Source organism: Typopeltis vanoorti, chromosome 5 (genome assembly GCF_054136105.1).
Source record: "Typopeltis vanoorti isolate ZY-2024b chromosome 5, IOZ_Tvanoo_1.0, whole genome shotgun sequence".
In the NCBI taxonomy this organism is placed as follows: Eukaryota; Metazoa; Arthropoda; class Arachnida; order Uropygi; family Thelyphonidae; genus Typopeltis; species Typopeltis vanoorti.
Window position 1 is genome coordinate 115,622,872 of NC_143553.1, and position 25,636 is coordinate 115,648,507.

The 25,636-nt window shown below is 34.0% G+C and overlaps 1 protein-coding gene across 1 annotated transcript in view; it reads right to left on the bottom strand.

Annotated features, from left to right (window-relative positions):
• LOC150106742 (uncharacterized) overlaps nt 1-25,636 on the bottom strand; it is a 347,960-nt gene that overhangs the window by 14,218 nt on the left and 308,106 nt on the right. The window contains exon 4 of the mRNA XM_090393311.1: nt 6,043-6,063. Coding sequence (XP_090249437.1) covers nt 6,043-6,063 — 21 coding nt within the window. The remainder of the gene's footprint in view (nt 1-6,042; nt 6,064-25,636) is intronic.

The following is a 25,636-nucleotide window of genomic DNA, read 5'->3' on the forward strand; positions in this document are numbered from 1 at the left end:
TCGACGTTTCCAATAGAGTAATACGGAAGCATCTGTGGCAAAGGTGGAGCAAGCTCCATAAGTTGATGCAGCTTTACTTACATTTTTATTGTAACTCTATCCACGAAAGTTCGAAAAAATGGATTGGGGGTGGGCTAAGAATTGCATAATCCAGGAACCTGATGACCATGCGTGACCTTTTGGAAGCTACTTCAAGTATCTAATAAACAAAATGGTGATCTTAAGCTAGGCGATGAAAATCAAGCACCGAAAGGCATTCTCATGGTCACGGTAGGATTCGAAGCTGCAGCCTCTTGATTAAAAAGTAAAGACTTTGTGAGAAATAGTTGAAGTCTTTATGTTCATTTTCTTTATGTGTCTTCCTTTTGCTGTAACTCAGACCTCCAATACAATAACATTGGTGGGGTCACAACGGCGGATGAAAATCATGTACTGCTAAAAGACTTTCACAAACATTCACGGCTATAGTGGGATACGAATCCACAGTTTTAGTTGTAAAATAACTCTTAGAATTAATACTTATGGATTAAATTACAAAATTTTAATTATAAAATCTCGATTTCTGAAAAAAAAAAAGTTGACTTAGAAAAATTAAATTTAGAAAAAGATCCCGAATTCTTTTTTATCGATCTAAAAAAAAAAAAAAATCGGATTACACTCTCAGAGTTTAAATGAAAACATAAATAGACAAATATCTGAAAATGTCACTTCATAAATGCGCATTTGCAAATATCGTCTTGTTCAACGTAACCAGAAAAAATCATCACACGCCCGTTTGCTTTTACACGTCATATATTCTTGCCGAAAAGGGAACTTCACGAAAAACAATTCCATAAATGTCAAGTGTACGATTCTCGTACTTCTGTTTAGCTATTTTTGTCGCCGACAAACGCTATTCTCTGTAAACGGCCAGCTGAACTAGAACAGGAAAATAAATTCGAAAACAGTGTAAACGCAGCAAGTGAAGAGTTCTTATCACCCCTTTACATCCCTATAACCTCATCCAAGTGTCAGTAAAGTGGACATTCTATTGCACATTCTGCTAATGCAGGTCTGATGGTCACTGCTGTAATGTTCGCTTGCCCGTATTGTTAAGAATCCGCACGCGTTCTCTGGCTACCCCCAAGTGACAGATTCACAGGGTGTCCGCTGATTATCCCCATGCGTGTCTTACACTCACAATCTTTGAAAGTCTGTAAGACATTGCGCAACATTCATCTCCTCCGAGACCACCCACCGCACATTACCAGAAGTGGCGATACCTTAAAAAGTGCGACAGATGATGTGAAAGAGAAACCATTTCAATCTCCAGTGAGCATTGAGGAAAACGTTATACATCATCAGGCTATTTCGTGCTCACACGAATGTGCTATTCATATAAAAAAAAGGGATATTAAAATTTTTTTATTAATCTGATAATAAAATATTTGATTTATTGTTTTTATTTACATTTTTTAAATAATTTAGAGGTACACCATTTATAAATAACAATGAAATTAAATTTAAATACTGTTTAATTTAAATTAACTTAAATTTAGTATTGTTATTATTTTTAAAAGATAGCAATTCGTTAACTCAAATAAATTACTTTTTTGTTTTCAACTATGAGAATGAATCTTTCGATAATTTAGGTGGAAATGAAAACAGCCAAAAAGATCATTTCTCCAACTAATTAAATATTATATAATCACAGCTTTCTCCGAAGTATGTGATGTATGAATATTTCGGAATACATGTTCTACAGCAGGAATTGGCAGCATATAGCCAACTGCTATGATCGCCCTCAACTATGTTACTTAAAGCATACACTGGTATTAGACACGCGTGCCGAGTTTAAGTTTGCATTTTCAAACCTAGGAGTGTTAGCTTTGAAAGTTTGCTAAATTGGAAAAAAAAAATTAAATATACTAAGACAATTAAAATTGAAAACATTTCTTAATAATTGATAAACCTATTACTATAATAATTATATTTTCATGAATAAAGTTATTACTACTGTGTTTTATAATACTTCATATTTCAAAAACTCCGAGTTTTGTAATACCACTGTATTATTTTTATGTCATTTTTATATTTCTTTAATAGGGAACAAATGTAAATATTTAACTAAATTTAGTTTTATTATTCTAACACCATTTGGAAGTTCAGATAACAATAATACATTTAGATTAGTCGTTAACTAAAAAAAAAAACAAAAAAAAAAAACAATTCTTTGTAAGGGTTTACTTTTTTGTTTTATATATATATTTTATTTATATTTATATTTTTCATACGTCAAATGGTGTTAGAATAATAAAACTAAATAAATTTAATTAAATTAAATATTTACATTTATTTACTATTAAGGAAATATAAAAATAATACAATGGTATTACAAAACTCGGAGTTTTTGAAACATGAAGTATTATATTATAAAATACAGTAGTAATAACTTTATTTCAATTATGAGAACGACTCTTTCAATAATATTTGAAAGATTCGTTCTCATAACTGAAAAAAAAGTGGAGCACGAAGATGATAGCAAAAGTGCAAAAACAGTAGAAAAACCAAACAGTGTGTACGTGTTGCTCGAGGTAAAAGTACAGAGAAAGTAGTTGACCAGTACAAGTAGAAATAACGAAGAAAATCGATTGTAGGAGTAGTTGGAGAGGGACGAACAGAAATTAAAGTCTCGCTATTATTAGCAATAAAAGAAAATGAGGATAACAGCAGTGATCCCATTAACAGAAGGACACCAATAAAAACAGTGGAAAGATACCTTTAGCAGTAAAAAGGCATCGGGAACAAAGCGTCACACTCAGACAGTTGCCATTCGAACGTAACAGTTTATTGAAGTCCGTCTGGGTTACTTTCCATCACAGGTTTCCATTGGAAAAAGACTGAAAGTTTGTTTCTCACAGAAAGTCCCGCAGTATATTTTGTTTATTTGCTTCTTTCCTAGTACGTATCTGTCCACTGTGTATCGAGGTTGAGATTTTCTTCGAGAATTTTCGAACTTCTGCAGGTCAAAGGTGACTATAGCAGAACTCCGAGTTTTGTAATACCATTGTATTATTTTTATATAATTTTCTTATATTTTTAAGAGGAAAAAATATTTAATTAAATTTAGTTACCCATTCATAAGTTTACATAATATATTTATATTCGATAACTCGAAAAAGATTAATTTGTGAGGTGTTTGTCCTCGTGTGGTGGCCGGGATAAGAATAACTCCACTACAGCCCATGCTTGTCGTACGAGGCGACTAAAATGGGTACCCAGGGAGAGTAATGGATGGCAATGCTGTAGCCAATGAAGTTCTAACTGAGACTCGGCTATTGCTGTTACCCTCTTGCCATGATCATAGCTCAATCCTTACATTGTGATCTACAGATAACGGGGAATGTGAAAAGCATTCTTGCTTTTTACATTCCCCGCTAAATTAATTTAAAAGAAAAAAAATTAATTTGTAAGGACCCCATGTGGTGTCCTTTAGAATTAAGAATAGTGCCACTGTAGCCCATGCATGTCGTAAGAGACGACTAAAATGGGACGCAGAGTTTCGAGAGTTTTGCTCTCTTAGGTTTCTTCCAGAATTTTGCTCCCGGTGAGGGGGGGGGGGGGCTTAGATTTCGGGAGGGGCCCTGAGAGAGCATTTTGAGCTCTGGGGAGGGTGTTCTCCAGCGTGGCCCGTGAGGGGCATTGTCGGTGGATTCTTTTCCCTGGAATATAAGCGGTTCTGCTCAGTGGTGGTGGTGGGGGGGGGGCGTCACTGATTAGAACCAACACTGAGTTGGACGATCTTTCGGCCACTCGTAGGGAGTAGTCTGTGGGATCGTCTTAATTTTTAGAGAGGGATTTACTTACATACCAGCTCCACTGTAGCTTATGCATGTCGTACGAGGCGACTACAATGGGTGTCCAGGGAGGGTAATGCTGTAGCCAAAGTTTTAACTGAGGCTCGGCCATTGCTGTTACCCTCCTGCCATGATCAGAGCTTATAGTTCTATATTATCCCATCCATACATTTTCTTCTACAGATAACGGAGGATATGAAAAGCATTTTTGCTTCACCTGTCTATCCAAAAAAATTAAATTGTAAGGGGTTTATTTTCAAGTGCATATAATTAGAATTGTTTAGACTGTTTTTGCAGTACTTAGTTTAGTTTTAATTCACACACGAATGGTTCGCAAAATCCGAAGGACACGTGGCAAAGATGGACTTCGTGAACGTAATCTGTATGGGAAGGTATAGAGATTATATTTATTATTACATTAGAGTATAATAATAACACTGTGGAAGTGTTATTCCAAAACAACAGAAAGTTATTTCAAGGAACAAAAGTAGGTGGAATGGAATGAAAGAGGAGCTGGTAAGATTTTAGGTATATCACCCCAAATGTGTGAAAACTATTGTGTAAGGGAGGTCACGTGGGAGAAGTCGTATCTTGAGTGAAAGGCTACACCAAAATATTTGAAGGCTAAATAAGCAATGGCTGAGATTTGTTTGTATGGAAGCTAAAGGTGGAAGTCAGCCCTAGTAAAGAAATCCGATCCTCTTTGAAGATCTAGATATTATCAAAAATTCCACATGAGGATAGCAAGGAGACATAAGAGTTTAATGTATTGATTATGGAAGATTTTTAGCATAATGTATTTATTATCTTACGTATAGTATGATCGAACATTATAATATAATATTATATAATTAATTAAGTAAAATACCGTTGCATTAGTTATTTTAATTAAACCATAATATATTATTTTCTTGTGTATAATATGATTTAACACAATTTCAATTTTTTTTACATAAATTAATAAAAATAATGCCTCTAACATCTTGTTTTCAACAAAAGGAACAGGCAGAGCCCTCGTAGTACTAACTTTTGCATATTGGTAGGTAGGCAGCCGTTCTACATCTTAATCATCGCTGATAGTTGAGTTCGTAGCTTAGAACATGGTAGATAACTGCCGCCATTTCATGTTCCTAAACCCCACCTGTCATTAATCAGAAATAACGTGAGTTCCATGGTCGATATTTCTGAAGTCCGGAGTTAACAACATGAATTTTCCAGAGGGGGAACTCTACTTGCCTTTTCCATAGCTTCATTAATTCGGAAAACGACCACTGAAAAGTTCCTCTGTTCGGCGATTAAAATCGAACATAGTGATAGCGGTCTTTCTTCTGGCAGTCTAGCAGTATAAAACTAGAATGTTGATCCAATGTATCGTTTTCTTTCATACATGAAACTTAATAATTAATTTTTAATTAATTAATTAAATGGTTAATTTTAATTTATCGATTAATTATTTATGTATAGTATTATTTAATGTATTCTTACATATGTGTGATATTTATATTTACATAATATGACTTTGTTGTAGGTATATAATATTTATAAATAACTCAAAAAAACATTATACTTTGTTTACTTTCAAAAGTATTTGCAGATTAAAAAAAAAGACACCGTCTAGTGGTTGGTTTAGTCCGCGCGGTTAGCCTATTGGCTGTGCGCTTCGCAACCATATGCCTGGGGAAGGAGTGTCCTAAGTTCGATTCTCGTCGGAGACCTGAGGAGCTGAAGGATCTTCCTCAGCCATAGCCAAGTTAGCCAGTCTTGGGCGTGGACAGCAGGGTTTTTTCTCCAGTTATTCCTAGGGTTTTTCATCCCACAAAGCAGGCAAACCGGTCTTGAGAACTCAGTACTACAGGGCATAGGATACACCGGAGAGTAGGGCTAACCACCTTATCCTGTGAACGATTTGAGGTCCGATGATTAATTAACCCTTGACACCGCAAGGTAATAAAGAGGGAAAAGGAAGATGGGACCGTCTGGTGGTAGTTTTATTAATTAATATTAAGCACTTTTATTTTCACATCATTTAGCTGTAATTCAACTCCAAATAAATATGTTGTGGTATAAAAAGGTCATTTTTTACCCAGAATTCCATACATATAAAATTAAATATCTAGTTTTCCAATAATTTGCAAATCTCTGATCCAAATTGCAATTTACTGAATTGAAAATTAATTTTTTTTAACAACAGTTAAATTTTACTCACCAGAATTTGCAGTATATACAGCTGTAAAAGAAAAACATTCAGTTAGATATTTTGAAAAAAAAAAGTTTTTAATTCTAAGAAAAGTTTGTGAAAAGTTTTATTTTTCTTCTAGAATAAGCATTATGCAATTTCAAGTAACCCCTTTTCGCTTCCCCCCCCCTACTGCTTTGCATGAGCTGATCAGTTTTTTACTCGAAGTTCATCGTTACACTTGGTCGGTTTGCGAACTGAGTGTCACGAGGTCTCAATGCTTGTGCAAGTTCGTGCTCACAAAGAAGTTTTGTGTCGATTTCAGTAATGATAGTCTTTGGTTTTTAGCATACAATCTCAAAGTAGTTCTGCTTCACTTCCTTGCGTTATTACTGTCTAGCAGAATTTATATATATATATAGAAACCTCAACAGTGATTTCGTTTGAAAACTGGATACGTTATCCGAAAAACCGATGGCATTATCAAAAGCTTCCTACTGGAAAAAGGTATGTTATGTTATGCATGGCGCATGGGATCTAAACGTTTTCCCTATCGGCTGAACTGTCGACATGACTTGAAGCACACCAGGCTGTGGATTGTTTAACAACGATGTCATTTGCATTGCACTCGAAAAAAAGAAACAGCACAAAAAAAAGGTAAAAGAAAAACCTTTGTTTATAAAAGAAATTCTTAAAAATGAGTTAAAATGTAATTTTAAATGCTCTGAAGCAATTATAAAAGTATAATCTCTTCACTTCTAATTATCTAAGATAATTCTAAAATATATATTTACATTCAAGTATACAAATATGAATAAAGTAAATACTTTAATGTGCATTTCCTATTCAAAGATCTCGTGCTTGTTTTGATTGGTTCGTAGCGAACTCTTAATTATGTAACTCAAATGCCTTCAAATGATATTTCATTATTAGCTCGAGTTACCTTAGCAACAATTCTCGAGTGGTTGCTTGGCAACTTCTTTTGCTTGCATTTCATTTGTTTGTGAACTTGATTATTAAAATTGGGTTTTTATCTTAGTCTACTTTTTTTCAGTTATTTAATATATTTTTTTTTAAAAAAAGGTTGTTCGTTAGCCATAAATTATATGACAACTGTCTATTAATAAAAATAAACTGTATCATCAAAAAACGAAAAGTATATTCTATTTTTTTTATTCCGATTTTATATGGACTTGTAAATTTGATTTTTCTCCACAACTTCTTTTCTTGTATTAAGGAAGTCTTCAAGATGGTGAATAGGCAGAAAGCGACGACCCTTACACAAAAACAAACATAGAAAGAACTACCATGTTTAACCAATCTCTTACTGACAGATAGGATGAGAAATGATGCCAGCAAGACCATTTGTTAAACCTACTGGATGCGAAGGGAACCAACAACAACAACAAAAAAAAAAACTGTCTGGCACCTGCTATGGACATTTTTGGATCCCAAGATGCTTTCTTAACTGGATTCATTCGTTGCTACTGGAGATTTGATCCCTTACGCGAGATTAATCTCTCTATCATTAAGCAGCAAGCAATCTGCTTTCTTTAATTTCTTTCGTACAGTTCTGAATATCGGTTAGCCTAGCCAAAAAAAAAAAAAAAGGTCGCTAATGTATTTGGTACATGTATTAGATCTGGAGTTTGAGTATACAAATACTGATGTTTGTTTCAACATTATTGAAAAAATAGCCATTTAATAGAAACATGTTATATTTCCATTTTGGGTTTCAATTTTTCCCCTGTAATATTAGGACGTAGTAAATTGGTAATTTTAACATGAAAAACTGCCTTTTCAAAAAGAAAAGAAACATATTAAGTATACATGGAAATCATTAAACAGTAATTGCCGGAGAAGATAAAGCCGGTTGCTTCATTCTGATTATAATATTTACTCGAAAGCCAGTGCAGCTACTGTAATCAAGGAAATGGTTCTCGAAAGTTGCATTTTGTGCGCATTTTTAACCACAGAATTTTAATATATGCAGTAGTAATCAAGCTTTTTTTTTTTTTTTTGGAATGTACAAAACTAAGAAAAAATCTAATGCTAATGGCAAATCACAATTTCTGGGGGCTTACAAAAAACCCACAAAACTGTGTGGTGCGATAGTTACTGAAGCTCTTGTTACAAGTATATGGACTTCCATCCTCCGATATATCTTTTTTTTTTTGGCAACTAGTTTTTCCGTCCCCTTAAAAATCATAAACGCAAATTGCTACCTAGTTCATTGATCGCAAACTACAATTCGACGTATCAATAATAAGAAAAATATTTTAATGGAAATACTTAGTTTATTAAAAGCCTCTGTTACCCAGACATCGTCTCAATGTCCTTGCGGCATTTTTTCACACACGAACCACTTGTCAAATCAACACCATCAGGAAAAAAGTTCTGGGACGACATCGTACAAAATGGTCTGTCAGAATTTGACATTTTTCAAATTTTAAAAAAGCACAACAAATCTTAATAACAGCAATTTTAATAAGGTCAAATCATAAAAACATTTTTAAATAATAAAGAATTCCGAAATGGATTTTAACCTGAAACTTATAACTATGCCTGTAATTAAGAATCTATTTCTTTTTTTACTAGAAACTCTTAGCTTAAAAAAAAAATTCATCAAGTGTATTTTAATGACTACAAAGTCTTTACATATAATGTTCGCCCTTATTAAACTTTGTTCATGCTTTTAATATTGATCTTTATTTAATAAGGGCCATAGGTTAAACCCATTTAAAAAAATAGAGGCATTTCTTATGCTTCCGAAGTAGAATGAAGTGAATTTTTTTTTTGTAATATCGACTTTTTATTTATTCACTTCAAGAATTAGATAGCCAATCGCTCCTATCTAAAAAATAAACGGGAGCAATAATTAGTTCCTTGAGCTACTGTAGAAGAATCTCTTTATTTTGAAAAGTGTTTTGTTATTTCATTGGCTAATTAGAATTAACTGGTTGCATTGAGACAGTTTTGTAGATAGTCAAGCAAAAGCTATCCAACAGTGTCAAGTTTATCTTGACGATCAATGGAAAATAACTGTTAGCTCTCATTGTGTTGTCAAAAATGGTTGCAAGCACTTAAGAAGGAGAGCGTTTTATCTGTGTTTAAATTAGTGGGAAGTAAATATTACTCTTGTCAATTTGGAAGGCAAAAAACACAGAAATGCATTCTCAAAGAGACGGTTAAAATTGCTATTTTTTAAGGTCAAGAGACAAAAGGGGTGTTATTTTTACGTGTCATCCCAAACAATAGACGCATTTCTCTGAGAAGAAAGCCCCAAGTTGTTGTTTTTTTTACTCTTTTGGCAAAGGAAATAAGTCAAATCACTTTTCTTTCTTTTTTTTTTTTTTTTGTTAGCGTAGAGATATTCTCCAGAAAATGACTTCTTTTCTTTTCTTGATGGCTATTATTAGATCGATTTTGATTTTTGCGAAGTAGCCAAGCAAGTCAGTGTGGCATTTCTTGTAAAGCTTATCGACCATGCAAGGGTGATAAGAAAACCACATTCTGTCGTGTACATAGATAAACGTCGAATACAGCCAAAGTGCTAGCTTTTGCATCGTCTCCATTCATTATCGAAAATGGAGAAAGATAGGGAGCTGTTGAAAACAACGCTATTCGAGTCCAGTCATATCCATTTACGAATGGTAAGGATTACTCTTTTCACGGATGTATACTCGAAGATCAATGCTCAAGTCAAAAAAGCACCTTTTTTTTTTCTTTTTGGCGGTGGCTTAGAAATTAAAGTTGAAGCTGAATTTTGAAAATCGTTTTTTTTTTTTTATCTCGTCTTTATTCTCTATCAGTCATTTGTATTTTACTGTCAGATGTTTTCATATATGTTGATGGATAAATTCTTCGAGATGGATTGACGTTGGCAATGAAACACTTTAAAATTAAGTATGAGATGTAGAATATTATGGAATGTTTCACTTAAGGAATATCAGAGGTCAAATCTTCATTTCGTTTAGTTATGGTAGTAGTTGCTTCAAGAAAATGACAAAGGCTATCATCATGAGTATCGTACGGTGACAGTAGATATGAATGGTATCTACGAAAATCACTTGTCTCTCATTAGCTAATGTTTTCCTGTCAGTAGACTTCCCATAAATAGGATGAGTTTAGAAAAAAATTTAACTGCATGTGTTAGGACTATGACACCAGTTTTTGGACCATGAGTGACAGCTCACACATCGATTAAGTTGCCAACCTGTGGAATAGGCGAGTAAGGTTTTTCATTCTGAGAAAATTGAACTAATACTTACATTATTATAGTCAATAATACGAGTATTGGGATATAGGATCACGAGATTTCAGAAGCTGTCTGCCATACTCTTTCCCTGATACCTCTAAAATCATTGATAGGCTTATACTGAACTGCCATTGAGGTTAAGGGCGGTACCGGCTGCCCTTCGATCTTCTAAAAGTTAGGATTCAAAGCTACTTAATCCTTTTGCCGAATAAATAGCCGTTTGAAGATCTTTTAACATTACACATTACTGTTGAATGTGTTCTTAAAATGAAGACGAATTTACACATCTGAAAATGATCTCTTATGGTATCTTCTTTCATTTTTAAAGACTAAGCTGTACTCTAACTAGTAGCAAATCAAACGATCAATCACTAATAGCCGCGATCTATTTAAACTAGGTTCAGAATTCCCTAGCAGCGTTATCTTTTTAACACTTTCTCTATCTTCAAACATAAAAACATGCGAATGATTACAAGCCATTAACAAACCACTTTCATTGCTGCTGGTCATCGTTTTGCTTGCACTGTAAGAATATTATTTATTTATTTATTTTCTTTCGCGAATACACTTCTCCCAGTAATAATCTGATCAAGTCGACTTCTCCCAAGTCGATAGCAACGTCATTTTTCCTGCCCCGAGGAAATATCTGTAGACATCAACACTTCTTGTGGCTAGGACCGAATTCACCAGCTAAGAAACCAATCGAAACATGTCGTAGCCATTTTCGATCGTTATAATAACGATAGACTTGAAGCGTGTGGTTATAACACATATGTCAGTTAGGAACTCGACCTACGAGTGTATATAGCACAGAATTAGGCTGTAATTTTCCTTGTTATGGGAGAGGTAACGTTTCGAGTTTATACGATTTAAGAAACGAGAATCATCGATAGTAACATCAATAGGATAAATCGAATCTGTTCGTGGAAATTATGCTTTAAGCTGTCATCTACTTTATCCCTCTTAAAATGCATATCGCTCTAAAAACTTTCCAAAATGGATGATAACTAAATTATTCAGCCAGATAAGGAAATCTAAAACTCTTTGAGACAGGCATAGATTTTGAGGATATTCGGCTAGTCACAATAAATAGAAAATCGCTTATCAACAAGCATTAAATTTATAAGACTTATGAAAGCAGAATATAAAAAAAATGATTCTCTAGGAGTATTAAAAAAAGAATTGAGGATTTAAATGCATACAAATTAGCAAAACGGAAAGGTGTGACTCTAAAATCCTTTAAAGAACAGCGATGGGAATATTATTATACCAGCCATGCGAGATTGCAAATGCATGACAACATTTTGTTTTGCATCTACATTTACATAATTAAATATGTTAGTTATAAATGATGGTAGTATGAAGCTAATAATCTACTATGTGCTGGTTGCGAACTTAAAAGGGAATTTGGTAAGTGAGAATGAACTTGAAACACACACACACACACAAAAAAAAAACAAGCATGAAGTGTGCATTTAAGATTTCAAGTGTAGATGGAATACATCCCATCCCATTACATCAAGCAATACTTAAGAAAAGCAGTATTTTTATTTAATATCTGTTAAAAGATAAAATGCAGGAGTCTGTTATAAAGGACAATGTATAGAAACATTTAAATGCAAAAAAAAATATTAAAATAGTAATAGTTTGGTTAAAGGTTACCATTTATAAAACTTACTATGATACAAAGGATTTAAATGCAGGCAATAGTTTTGACATTATTTATTTGGGTTTTAGTAAAGCATTCGATACCGTACTTGTCATATTTAATAATTGGAGAAATACAACATCAAGGATAAGGCACTGAAGTGGTCAGAATGGAGAGAAGATTAAGGATGCTATACAGTGATTAAGAGAGAGGGAAGTATTAAATGCTCCCATTGGGTTCCAGTAATTAACAAGGTCCCACAAGAGTAATGAGTCCATTGTTGTTGTTTTTTTTTAATCAATGACATTGATAATGGAATTAAAAGTTTAATGTCAAGATTTTCAAATGTTCCCAAAGTGGGGGATCGAGAAATCTTGCTGCAGACTGATTTAATAATATTTTTAGTTTCAGAAATGGCAGTTGACATTTAACCAGTTTAAAATGTCAAGTTCTCCTATCCAGCTAGCAAAACGTCAAGGGTAACCTATTATTTGGGTAAAGATAAACTCAAAACTTTGGAATGTGAGAGGACTTAGGAATAATAGTAATAAAATATGAAATGTTTTACGGTGAAATACGGATGTAAGAACTACAAATGGGATTCTCTCATTAATTTGCCTGAACTTTGCTAGCAGAGACAAGGATGTAATCATTCCTCAATATAAGGTATTGAGATTTGGAGTCCCTGTCGTAGGAGAAATGTAAGTATAGAGATACTGGAGAAGATACAGAAGAGAGCAACTAGATTACATCCGGAACGCTACTTGTACAAAGAAAGCATTTCATTTCATTTTGCAAAATATTTTTGGACTTAATAATCTCAAGAAGAGGGGATTTAAGTCCATAAAACTGTTAAAAGAATGAACAATTTAAATTATGGGAATGTTTTACATTTTCACAGGAATTGCGAACTGGAGGACATAAAATGTAAAGTAATTAAGGGCAGCTAAAGGTTAGCTATTGGGAATAAACCTCCGGAAAATATTATAACAGTAGTAGATATTTTAGATAATTTAACACGTAAACAAGTATTTGGAAATAATTTAATGTAACTGTGATAAGTTACTGTTATTATTTTATATGTACTTACTATTCTATTAATTGCAGGAGGCTAAAGTCTATGCTAGTTAAGATTTGCTTTATTTAATTCTAAATGTTAAAAGTTCTACTAAGTATATACTAAAAATAATGCTAATAATACTAAGTTCTTCTACTCTACTGATAATACTTCTGGGCAAAGTACAAATTTGCTTTGCATCCGTATCAATTTTTTCTGTACGTCTGCTTTTTGTAATCATTTCAGTCATGCAGTGAACAATAAAATGGTCCGAAATGTAAAAGTTCATGTTATTTAGATTAAAAACCATTTCTTAGATTTAGCTCTTTATATTTTCCAACTTCATCTAGTGGGACTTTTTTTTTTTTTTTGCGTTTTGCTTTATAGCATCAAAATTCAAAATAATTTAACAAATGAGCATACGGTCACATGAGAAAATGAACGATGCTATTAGGATCGATCTTTAGCAAAAAAAAAAAAAAAGCTCTTTGCTAATGAATATTATACCTAAAACAAAAAAAATAACATCTGCAAACGATAGTTGCAAAAATCGTCTGCAAACGATGGTGATAAAAATCATTTTGTACATAATGTAATCTAAGTTCACCAAATGCTTAATAGATGGCGCTTCGGCTATGCTTCGTGAGATTATTATTTTCGCATAATAATATTAAAGAAAATTAAATGATTGCCTAGCAATGTTGCTTACTACTCACCTTAGGTAGCTTTAAACAAGTATGCGGACGCGATGAAGTGAGGCAAGTGGCCTACGTTTGCGTGATAGCAAGTCCGAAACCTAACCACGTTTATGCCAGGTAAGTAAAAAAGCTGCAAACTTTACCCTTCTTTTAAATACCGAGATAAACCTCTCAAGAAATCCGCGATTCGGGAGGGTGGTGGATCCTCCAGAGAGCTGAATCAGCAGGTCGTATAGTTACGGTCCAGCTGAGTCATTTTCCCCACATCACGCGCTCTTGAAATCAGTTGTGTGTTTACTTCAAACTTTCTTTCCGTTGCTTGTCGCCATGGTAACAGCAGCAGCCTCACAAATTGACATTGAGGAAGAATAGAAAGAAGACCATGAGAAACTTCGTGTCCGGAAGGAGCATTAGGGAATTTTAAACAGATTTTATTTTAAAGGTTTCCTACAAGAAGAAGATGCAGCGAATTTACAGACCTGGTGAAGTAAAAAAAAAATCTTAATTTATTTATTTGCCAGACATAAAAGTATCGATTTTTTAGTAACTTCAAACAGGGCTAAATTAGTTAGAAGAAAACAAATTTTCTAACCCCTTTATATGAAGGATTTTTTTATGTAAATCCTGCCCACGAAAAACAACACTATTGTATCTTGTGTATTATTTTCAAAGGTATTTCCATCCCACTTCTAGAGACCAAACATAGTGATTTTTCAAGACACTGCAGGCATTCAATAAGCGTGACGATGATGTCTTATACTGGAGATGACATCCATCTACTATCTAATGTCATTCTATGACATCCATGTGTAAAATGAAATTCGAATCCCATACTCTGTTGGATGAGGAGAGAACGCTGTCCACCTTACTGATTAAACCGACAAATTATTTTAATTTTGTATTAGTTTTCGAGATGAAAAGGATGCACTGGTCTGGTAATACAACATCCAATCTTCCATTACGTCCTAAAAATGTTCTACTTAAACTTGACTATTTAAACAGCATTTGCAACAGGAGCTGGTGCATTATTAGGTTGAAAGAGCTGTGAATTTGTTTCCTAATTCTGCCTTTAAGATAGAAAGCATCGTAGAAGTATTGCACATCTTTTGGAGCTCACCCTACTAGGTATTACAATCATGATAAACAGCTCCAGATCCTTACATTTCTCTCACCCAAATTCGCAATTGAGACCCCATACTCTGACAGAAGTTCCCTTGCATATGCCATACACTCACCAATCCGTTCAGAAAAGTATGCATTGTAATTCCTCACTCCAAGGATTTTACTCTAGAGACCAATCAAGGTGTTCTTTACCGTCGGTGTTTGTTGATGCTCGATTTTCTGTACAAATGAATGCTATGCAGCTCTTTACGTGGTATCCTAATACTACTACGACTACTACCTGAATCCATTGTGCACTCCCTTGTACTTCCTCCTAGTTTATCATTTCAACATCCGATTGCAGATATTCCCGTACGACTTTCAGAAAAACCTTGTAGTCCCTTAGTGTAAGTTTCCTTGCTTATCCTTTGGGTTTCTTGGCCGAGTACTCTGATTTCTATTAGATGATATGGTTTTCTATAGTGGATTTCGTGTGACAGTCTTTTACTAAGGTTACGAACGAATAACCACTGATTGGGCATCCCATGATAACGGCTTTCTCGGTCTTTGAATTCTTTACGTGTTAGTGGAAATGTCTAGATGTATGTACATTTGTCTCTAAGGGTATAGGGTATATTGTACCTGTTTGCCTTATATATGTGAAGAATACGACAGTGACGATCACAATACATATTTCAGTACGTTTAATTTCATTGAAGGTCCCAATACGCATAACAAATGATATATAATTTTTTTTCGTATATCAAATTGACTTCCAGAATTCCTGTTCCCTTTGAATTCATTTTTAATCACGAACGTGTGAAAAGTTATTGGAAAAGTTCAATATATTAAACGTGTAAAAACCAAATGAGGAGAGAAGTTATATAAGACAATACGTGTTATCCTCTATGCAATATACGCAAGAGTCGAACGTCTTTCCCTTTTCTGCAGTAACCTATAAATTCTTGAGATAGTACCTGCCAGAAAATCGACTAGAGAATTAAATTTACAACTTAATTAAAGACTCAAATTTTATTTTAGTTCTAACATGCACGTGGAGATTAGATGGAAGAAACTATTCTTTTGTTTCGAAATTTTCAAAGTCCAATTTAATTCCTTAAAGTCGTCACTAGGTGGCGTGCGTTGCTAAGAGAGGATAGTGTCTGAAGTGCGATGAGGATAACAGAAAACTCCTTCACCAAAATCCAAAACATTAAGTGATCATTTCGTGGGCTTATGATTGTTGGCATCAGAAGACAACGCGGCATCGACGGCTTATTTAAAGCAGCAGACAAACGTCTCTACTAAATCTATGGCTTTACAAAGTAGGATTTCTTCGAAGAACTGAATCAGCAAATCGGATACTTTCAAGCCAGCTCAGTCATTTTCTTGCACGTCATAGTCTCTGAGAAAGTGAGAAGGTTTGTGTTTACTCCCGACTTCCTCTCTTTGCTCCGTTACCATAGCAACCCATGAAAACTGACGTGCAGTAAAAGTGTGATCATTACAGAGAGAAAGAGTTTTAAATTTGTAGCGAAAATAAATCGTGGAATTGTGCACAGTTTTATCCAACCTATTCATCGGAATGATCGTAAGAGTGTCAACACGACTTGCGTTTAGGATCCCGTATTAGATTCACACATTGCTTCAATTCATACAAAATATGCTGTTTAAAATGATCATCGTTTGAATTACACCCGCAATCCTAATCAATCACACGTAATCATGGCTCTATTGATTGATCTAATTGAAACTAATCACGAAGTATTACGTCAGATCAAATACATACGCTCTCTTCATCCAACTGTTCACAAACACATAAATGAAGCCAACAGTCTTAATTTAACAAACAGTAAGTTCGAGTAGGCAAAAGTTTGACTATAGAACAAAATTTCAAAGCAAGCTTCATCGATTCCCGAATATGCTAGTAGGAAAGAAAAAATACACTGCGTTAGATATTCCGTATTGGGTGGATAAGTCGGAAGCTAGACTTGGTGCATTAATATATCTGCCACGAAGGTATCAGTTCTGAATGATGGGAAATATTGAAATCACCATAAACAAGAAAAAGAGCATTGGAAGTCTGCATTTGTGATAGGTTCGAAAATATCAGTTTAAAAAACGATACTGAAATCAATAATATCCATTTCCTAGCACTACAAAGAATAGTCCACTGAAAATATCATTTATATATTATATTATTGCATTGATATATATATATATATATATATATATATATATATATATATATATATATATATATATATATATATATATATATATATATATATACATGAGAGAGAGAGAGAGATGCGAAATATTACAATACACAATACACTGGGATGTGTAAATGTGATGATTAAGAATTCTTATCTTAAACATTTAACTCAGTTATTAATAATAATCGATGTTAATAATAGTATAATAATATTTATTATTTATTATAATAATAATACAAGGATGTGTTCACACGATAATTGCTAATGCTTATCTTTACTTAATTTGACCACGTATAACTTATTAGAAAAATATTTGTTATTTATTTTTGTACATCTTGTCGTGCACATCTTCAGATTACTTGCAAATAGAAACGGTATTGACATAAAGGTTTCTAAAATAATGTTTTATATGCGAATGCGCATAAACCAGCTATTGAATATGGCATCGAGATGTCAAACGCGTGGCTCATTGTTGTGATGTGCTGTGTAACTTCTCATGTTGAATTATAGGGTAAAGAGAAGAGCTTCCTTAGCTCTTCGGAAAGACCTGGGTTCGCTTCCCGTCAAAGAGGTACGGAACCTTTATCTGGTCTCCTACGACTGAAGGTGAATTAGCCAGTCTCATACGGAGGTAGGGTTTTTTTTCACCAGGAAACTCGGGTTTTTCGTCCCCGGCCCAGTGAATACATGCATTTACAGACGTAGAACACACCGGGAAGTATAGGGCTAACCACCTTATCCTCGAGGCGGTCGCGGTTTCAAATCGTAATAAGCCATGCCTAATACGAACGTAACAGGCCACTAGGCCTAATATATGTGAGAAGAGGAGGAGTGTAAAGAGAAGGCTATAAGACCAAATCTAGTTTTGAGATGAGACTTTCGTTTTATTTTCGCGATTTTAGCATCAGGGATACTTTTGTAGAGCCGTGAAGACAACTTTTAAGTTCTTTGCTTCAGAAGTTTCGCAATTTGATTCGTAACATTTTTATGAAAGGTAAAGAAGCGACATGTTTGTAGTTGTTTTGCTGCTGCTGTATGTATATGCGTATTAATAGATGAATGTCTACGAACTATCATTGTTAAATGACTTATATTAAATTTGCCAAGCCACTGACACATTTAACTGACAATTCAGCACGAGTCAAACTGCACTGGACGACTGTTTGTTATTACGATCAAAGCAACTAATGATATGATGCCAATGTATCCAGTCTGTCAATCGTGTGTCTCCAATAGCTACTATGCCTGCTTTACAGATAAAACGACATTTTTTTGGGGGGGGAGGGAAACCCGCCCACCTCCGAATAAAACCGAAAGATAACCTGTGATTCATCATTTATGAATCACAGGTTATCTTTCGTTTCTCTGTGGAGCTTAAAGGACAGAAGTAGCATACCAAGTGTATGATGGCACCATGATCAGTTTAGGAAAGATTGTATTAAAATGTAACGTATTATTTTATTTATATCATATAATTAGATAAGATATATTAAAAAAAGAAGAAAAAGTTATTTAATAAATAACATTAAAGAAAAATCCTCCTAAATATTTATATATTAAACGCTATAGTGAGTTTTCGAAATACACCATTTTTTAATCAATATAAATTTTGTATTAAACTAAGACTGAAATAAGAATCAAGCAAGAATCAACTTTTGTTGATGCTGTTGTTGCTGGTTAATTGATAGGTTAATATTTCAAGAATTAAAATCCTAATTTATTAAATCTTTTTTTCTCCTATCCATACTTAATGCATGACCATTACATACTTTTCATTCCAAAAGCCTGGGACTCCTGTAGCATTGAAAGAAATGGGTATGAAAGAAACTGATCAATACGCTACCAGAAACCGAAGTAGGCGCAATAAATGGGACTGAATACTCAGGCAAAAGAAGATAGCAAAATAAACAGAAAGAAACAAAGAAGATGAGGCATGTAAAACTAACTCGAACCGTCTTCCGAGATGCTCAAGATGACTCCGAGGGTTAATGAAACGCCGTTAATCCCCGGAGGTAGAAATCCGCTATTAACGGAGCGACCCTCCTTAAGGTACTTCATCTGCTTTTGAACCACGGCAAGAAATAAAGACGCGCTGCAGTTTGTCGTACAGCTCTTATTTGCGCAATGATGTCTCGCTATTTTGTGTGCATTACCACTTTGATTAGCTGGTCGGCGAGGTCAGGTGACGTCAGAACTTTTGCGGTGAGGCCCGTGAAAATTTGCTGCTCGCGGCTGAAAGGCCTTGCTTTTTGCAAATACTCATAGACAGAAAAATGGACCTCGTAGAGAAAAAGTTTTCCTAAGAGTTTTCAATGCCTCTATGAACAGCACATTTAAAATGATCTACCTGTTAAATGAGCAAAAAAGAAAATCTTACTAAATTTAAGACAAGAAACAGCAATAAAAGAATGCCACAGAAGAAATTTTCATATACAGATGAGCCTAAAAGTCAACACTATTGCCATAATCAGTCTAACAATGAAGTACGTGAGCCAGTTGAAATTATTGTTATCTCCATCATCCAACATATGAATTTGACATAAGCGAGTTTAAATCGCCAGCTTCAGCTAGTTATTAAAACTTGTGGAATAAATGGTCTAGCACTAGTCGGGCCCATTTTGCGAGAATTAAAGGAGAAAAAAAAGAATAAATATTCCTGGTCATGCATTAACACATCAATCTAAGTAGTCCCTTTCTATTTTGACTGTTTCGTTTAATTATTATCCTCTTTACATTTAATTAAAATTTATATTCCAATTATGAAAATGTTTGAATGCCTTTTGTGCTAATCCTGAAATATCCTCATCAAAACAATATTATTATAATATTTATTCAATTTTATTTTATTTTATTGAATGATAAAAAAATCAATTAAAGAAATACAAATACGGACTAATTCATTCTAAAACTTGAAATTAATTCTTAATTAGATAGTTGATTTCTTAACCTACTTCAGACCGGTAAAAAGCAAAGAAAATTTTTTATATCATTTGAAGGCCACCGGACTAACTCTGGAAATCAATGATAGTTAACTGATACAAACAGAGAAATAACAGAAAACGAACACGAGATTGTTTAGAAAAAACAAAAAACAGAAACGAAGGTATATACAAAGCAAATATATATACAAGGACTTACTTCTCATCTTATGTGTGTGTGTTTGAGAGAGAGAGAGAGAGAGAGAGAGAGAGAGAGAAAATTAGTGTAGAAAACTCAAAGACAAACTGAAGCAAAAAATACTTCTTGAAACAGTAGAGACGAGAGAGCATCCCAGTTTAATGGCCTCCTAAAATTTCACGATTGGCTGTAATTGAAGACAAGTTCTCGTCACAACTTAATCTAACTGTTCAGTGTAAAATTTCGTCCAATAAACGTGCGGTCGTAGAATCAGCGATTTGCATGAATGGCATTCTCGTATTCAAATTGACTAGCAAGTTGCCTTGGTCTTCTCAATTAGATGCAAAATAAGGGGCAATCAACCGTGAAACTTAGGATGGCTGAAATAACTGACCCAGAAATGAATGCTCTACTTTCGTATGCTTTTCAAGCGTACAATATGCAAAAAAAACAGACTGCACCCAAGTGCAAAGCGGAAATGAACACACTTTATCTTTCTTTTCACCAAAATGCGAGAGAAAATGTGAATAATACACATAAGATTACGGAAAACAAATTCTTAGAGAGTTTGAGAGTTCCTTTTCGACTTTTCTGTTCAAATTTACATGTCTAAAAGAAATGTTTAGTGGATAAAATATTGTATTCGTTTACTCTAAAACAATAGGCAACTAATATCCATCAATCTACGTTACATTTCCATCATAGATTTCATCAAAAAAACTGAAAAATAACAAGTTTTCAAGTTGATAGAAAGTAAATAATGTTCATTTTATCTCGATACATATAAATCTAAAAATGGTGTGAATTTGGAAATCGATAGAGCAAAAAAAAATATTTTCTTTACTCCTAATATAAACATTAAACTATATGGGTTTCTAAATTTAGCATGCGATATTATATGAAATTCAGCATAAATATTGAAGATGGGACATTTTCGTATATATTTTCTGTAGATCGGTATGCGGACGTTATGATAGTTGGTCGATAGCAATGGAAATAAACATAAACTGAAGGATTTGCAGTTGGGAAAAACCTTTTCTATGTTACCAATCTAGTCGATTTCCCCAGGAAAACAAATGTACCTATTTCTCTAGTCAGGTGGCGCCCTCTATCGCGATCGATATGACATTAAAAGTTAACAAGAAAACGAAGAACAAATATGAGAGGGGGGGATGAAAGTATAGTTAACGTGCTCATAACACAGGTGAATGACTGAAGGAACAAAAGGGAAAAAGTTGGAAGGTATTTTCCCCTCATCAATTTTCAGCTTTATTGAACTTCCCTTGACATTTGCTGCGTCAATGATCAAAAAAATAATGTCTGGCATGTGTGTTGTTCATCTTTACCACGTGTAGACCCCTCTTTCCTCCCCCAGGAGTCTACCATCGTCTTTGTGATGGGCAAAGTGTCACTGATGGTTGGTTGGGGGTGGGGGGGGGGGGAAGAAAAAGGGAAAAAAAAAAAAGAGATTTTCTGTCAGACAGGAAGGAACTCTTATTGTCTGGTGCCGTAAGATTTCGTTCGAAGATTTCAGTTATTCGTGATCCAGGCTGCCAAAATGGAAGACAAACAGCAGAGCATCGAGGGGTTTAGGGTTCTTTAATAGCGGCAGTAAGTGGCATCGGCGTTGTTGTAAATGTCGCCTTTATGTAGCTCCCGTGCGGTAGATGGCTACGAAACCAGTGGCTTCAGGCTAAGATCTATGGCTATGAGGTGCAGCAAAGGTCGTCCGAGCACTACCCCTTCCGTATCTTTCTTTCTTTCCCCCAAAGTGGTCTTCGGCTGGTGGAGTCTGTAAGGAGAGAAGAGAGAAAAGGAAAAAAAAAAAAAAAGAATGAGAGAAGGGACTGGAGTTGCTTTGCTGGGCACTACGGCTTTGTCATTAGATACAATTTTCTCGCGCGCACACAACAGCGAGGTTTCGTACGCTAAGCAAGGACTGAGAAATAAATGACGTCCCTTCACGAGCTGCTTTATGGCTCTCGGGGCAAATTCAGTTACAGGTGGAGTAATGGCGAGCTCCGCCACTGAACTGCGTTATTTTTCACGGCGAATTTTTATTACGAGCTCTGAATTTAGCCGCGCAACAAACAACGGATACGAACACAGATTTGTCCGATTTTTTTAAAAAAAAAAATTTCTCCCTCCACTATTTCCATTACTTTTTCTTTCTTTCCAACTCTTCGTTTTTCTATATTCCTTCTCTTCTTTCTCTCATGATTGTGGATTTCTATTTTCTACATTTATCTCTTTTTATATCTTACTTTCTGTTTCTTGATACTTTCTACTTTTTCTCTTTTATATTTTTGACTTCCAACTTTTTGTTTCTATTTTTCTCTTCCTATAACTTATTTTCCCTCTGCTTCATTTTTATTTCTTTCGTTTTTTAGTTTCTCTCCTCTCTGTCTCTCTCTCTCCCTTTCCTAATCTCATCTCTTCTTTCATCTGTTCTCATCGTTTATTATTCACTTTCTTGTTTTTCCTTGGGTAGGGGTTATGCAGTCCTTCCCAAGTAAAATCTTACTTGGGAAGGACTGCCTTACTATCTTAGAAATGAAATAAGTGTTAGAATAATGCAAACTCATCTCTAGAAATGGATGATACATTTTCAAGCCACTTCAGTCTCCAATAAGCAAGGTCGGTCTTCTCACACAAAACACACGTGATCCTTTATCAACACGCAACATGTTAGGCCATGAGACATACAAAAAAAACCTCTATTGTTTTGCTTTTAATTCCATACATTTCTAACATTCTTTCCTGTTCTGAATATTTTCGCGATTATTCATAAAACTAAGATGGGAGATGATTTTTATCTTTCGTTAATATTTCTAATTTGTTTCTGAGATGCTGCCAATGAATCAGCTGTTTAAAAATCACTCTAAGACCGATTAGAACATGAAATAATAATTACCTGCCTGTCAGTTACACTATCAATTGCATGTGTTCACTGGCTGGTTTGTCATGGATTTTAAAGTCTTTATAAAGATTCCTCCAATCCTGAACACAATTTGAACCCATATCTTTCCAACCACAGGACATGTGCCATTCCTCAGACTGCATATGAAGACTTGTGAGTAGGAGGGGAAGATTATCTGCCCCCCCCACCTACATAAATTCTTGGATCTCTTTGAATTCGCTCTAGTAATGTGATCTACAGCTTCGAGAGTCCTTAATCGATATTATTTCTCTTATTCGCTTCGATATTTTAATAGTTTTTATAATGTTTTACTTTTTCCTTCATATTTTTTCCGGTTATCACGTTTCGAGTGACTACTCCTGTTTTTCTATTATTATCAAACATTTCTCTCTTTTTTGCAATTTTCTTTCTCTTTTTTTATTCATTCTCCTTCCACTTACTACTGTATTTTTTCTTCTCTTTCTTCATAATCACTATCACTATATCCCTAATAGTTTCAGCGCAAATAAACACAACACTAATTGCACTTCTAAATGAGAAAGATTAACGTCTCGTATTCATCCCATCCTGGTACTTAGCCATTCCAGTACAAAGCACCAGCCCAGAAGATAATATTTACAGATTTTCTCCGTTCTTAGCATCCTGGCCATATTGCCATAATTACAGTATTTTGCTAAAGGTGATGCCGGTAATTAAATGAAGTTTTCCCTCCTTGTCTGTTTCCTCTCTCACCGCTGAAACGCATCACCACACCCATTTGCGAGGAACTTGATACTTTCCTAGCGAGAACACCCAAGAGACTATAGCGAAAGTTGATTGTTCAAATTTACGAAGCAGATTAGAAAAACAGAGAAATTTAATTAAAGTTAGTCAAAATTATGTTTATGCTGAAAAAGAAGTTTACGATGCGCATCTATAAGATTAAAAAATAATAAACGTAACAAACACTAAAACACCATATTATAATTACAATATCAAATAATAATAAGAAAACTGCAAAAAAAAACTCGTATCCTGTAACAAACCAAGAGAATTTTAGAAACGTTTAACAATGGGGATTTTTTTTGTGGATAAATTTAGCTCCAAATTACAATGAGATGTGAATGTTTTTTATGTATTATTATTTTTTATTTAATAGGGTGAGGTAAGATAATTTTGCGTCATTGTCTACTATTATAAAATAATCTGCAATCATCGCCAGAGAATGAAAAACGAATATACTTTCAAATGCCTCTCCTCAAAGCAGTTGACTGTGCAACTAATTAAGTTTTCTATAAAAGTTTAATGATAAAAGATGTCACCTAACTTTAAAGTTTACTGCATAAATTTCCGCTTCCTTAGTTCGTAACTTGCTCATACTCCATTATATGTATATCAAAGTATACATATTATTATTATTATTATTATTTAGTATAATGTAGTATTATCGAAATCTAGATGCAGACAACAGGGAAAAGAATTCTCATTCTTAAAATAGCCAAGATTTGTCACCAGATTTTGAATGATCAAACTTTAATTAGAACTAATGTATCGGCCAAATAGCGATAGAAGATCAGTAATATTTGATGTTGAGCTAAAGGATGAAATGCCTTTATTCTAATTCTCCATGATGTGTAGTTTGTTTATTGGCAATCTCTGAAAGAGGAAAGTGACTGGAAATCTGCGGAAGACATAAAAGATCTAAAACTGCAATAAACAGGACAAATCTTAGATTCCCTGAGAAATAAGTTGTATGGAAGAAATAGAATCTTTATTCAACTATTAATATAAATTGCATTACTTATTTAGAAACTTCTCACCCAGCCTATGAATTCCCATTCATAGCTCGTTAATAAGTAAATGAAGACCATTATGGTACAACTATAAAATTTAAAGGAGTATTTCAGTTTTTGAGATATAATTTAATTAAACCTATTTTTCAAGCCAATGAGGTCAAACCATGAAACCAATGAAGTGATTCATAGGTTGGTAATAATTTGACACGTCATATTAATTGTTACTTTATGATATATAAAATTTAAAGGTGCATTTATTTTTTTAAGATATTAGAAAATTTTTTCAAGAAATTAAAAAAAAAAAATTAAAGTAGAATAAAAATTACATTACTATTTTTTAGAAAAAATTAAAAGAAAAAAAATTTGGAGAGCCGAAGTCTTTAATCTTTCCTCAAAGGAAAGAATCTCGGTCTTTCATGAAATCCTATTTCAGGATATTATACAGCAAATATTTCAAATAAATATTTATTAAGATATTGATTAGGATAATAAGGATAGCATACCAACAGATATAAAAACAGGTGTGAGAAAAGCAGGATACTTTAACATTAAATTGGTTGACATAGGAGTCAAACGCAACTCCATTACCGGAAGTTTTCCCTCACTACGGGCAATTTCCATTTTAAAAGGCGGAAACTTTTAAAATAATAGAGAGAAAAAAGAACTTCAGTTTTTACTCAACCAGTTCGTATAAAATATTCCCTAATATGTCTCCGTAACAAAGATTCATTATTAGAGACACTCTTTCCATCCTCCTATACACGGGAAATCTTTCGATCAAAATCACCACTCTACTCCAAAGCCATAATATTAGAATTGTTTATAAGCCCA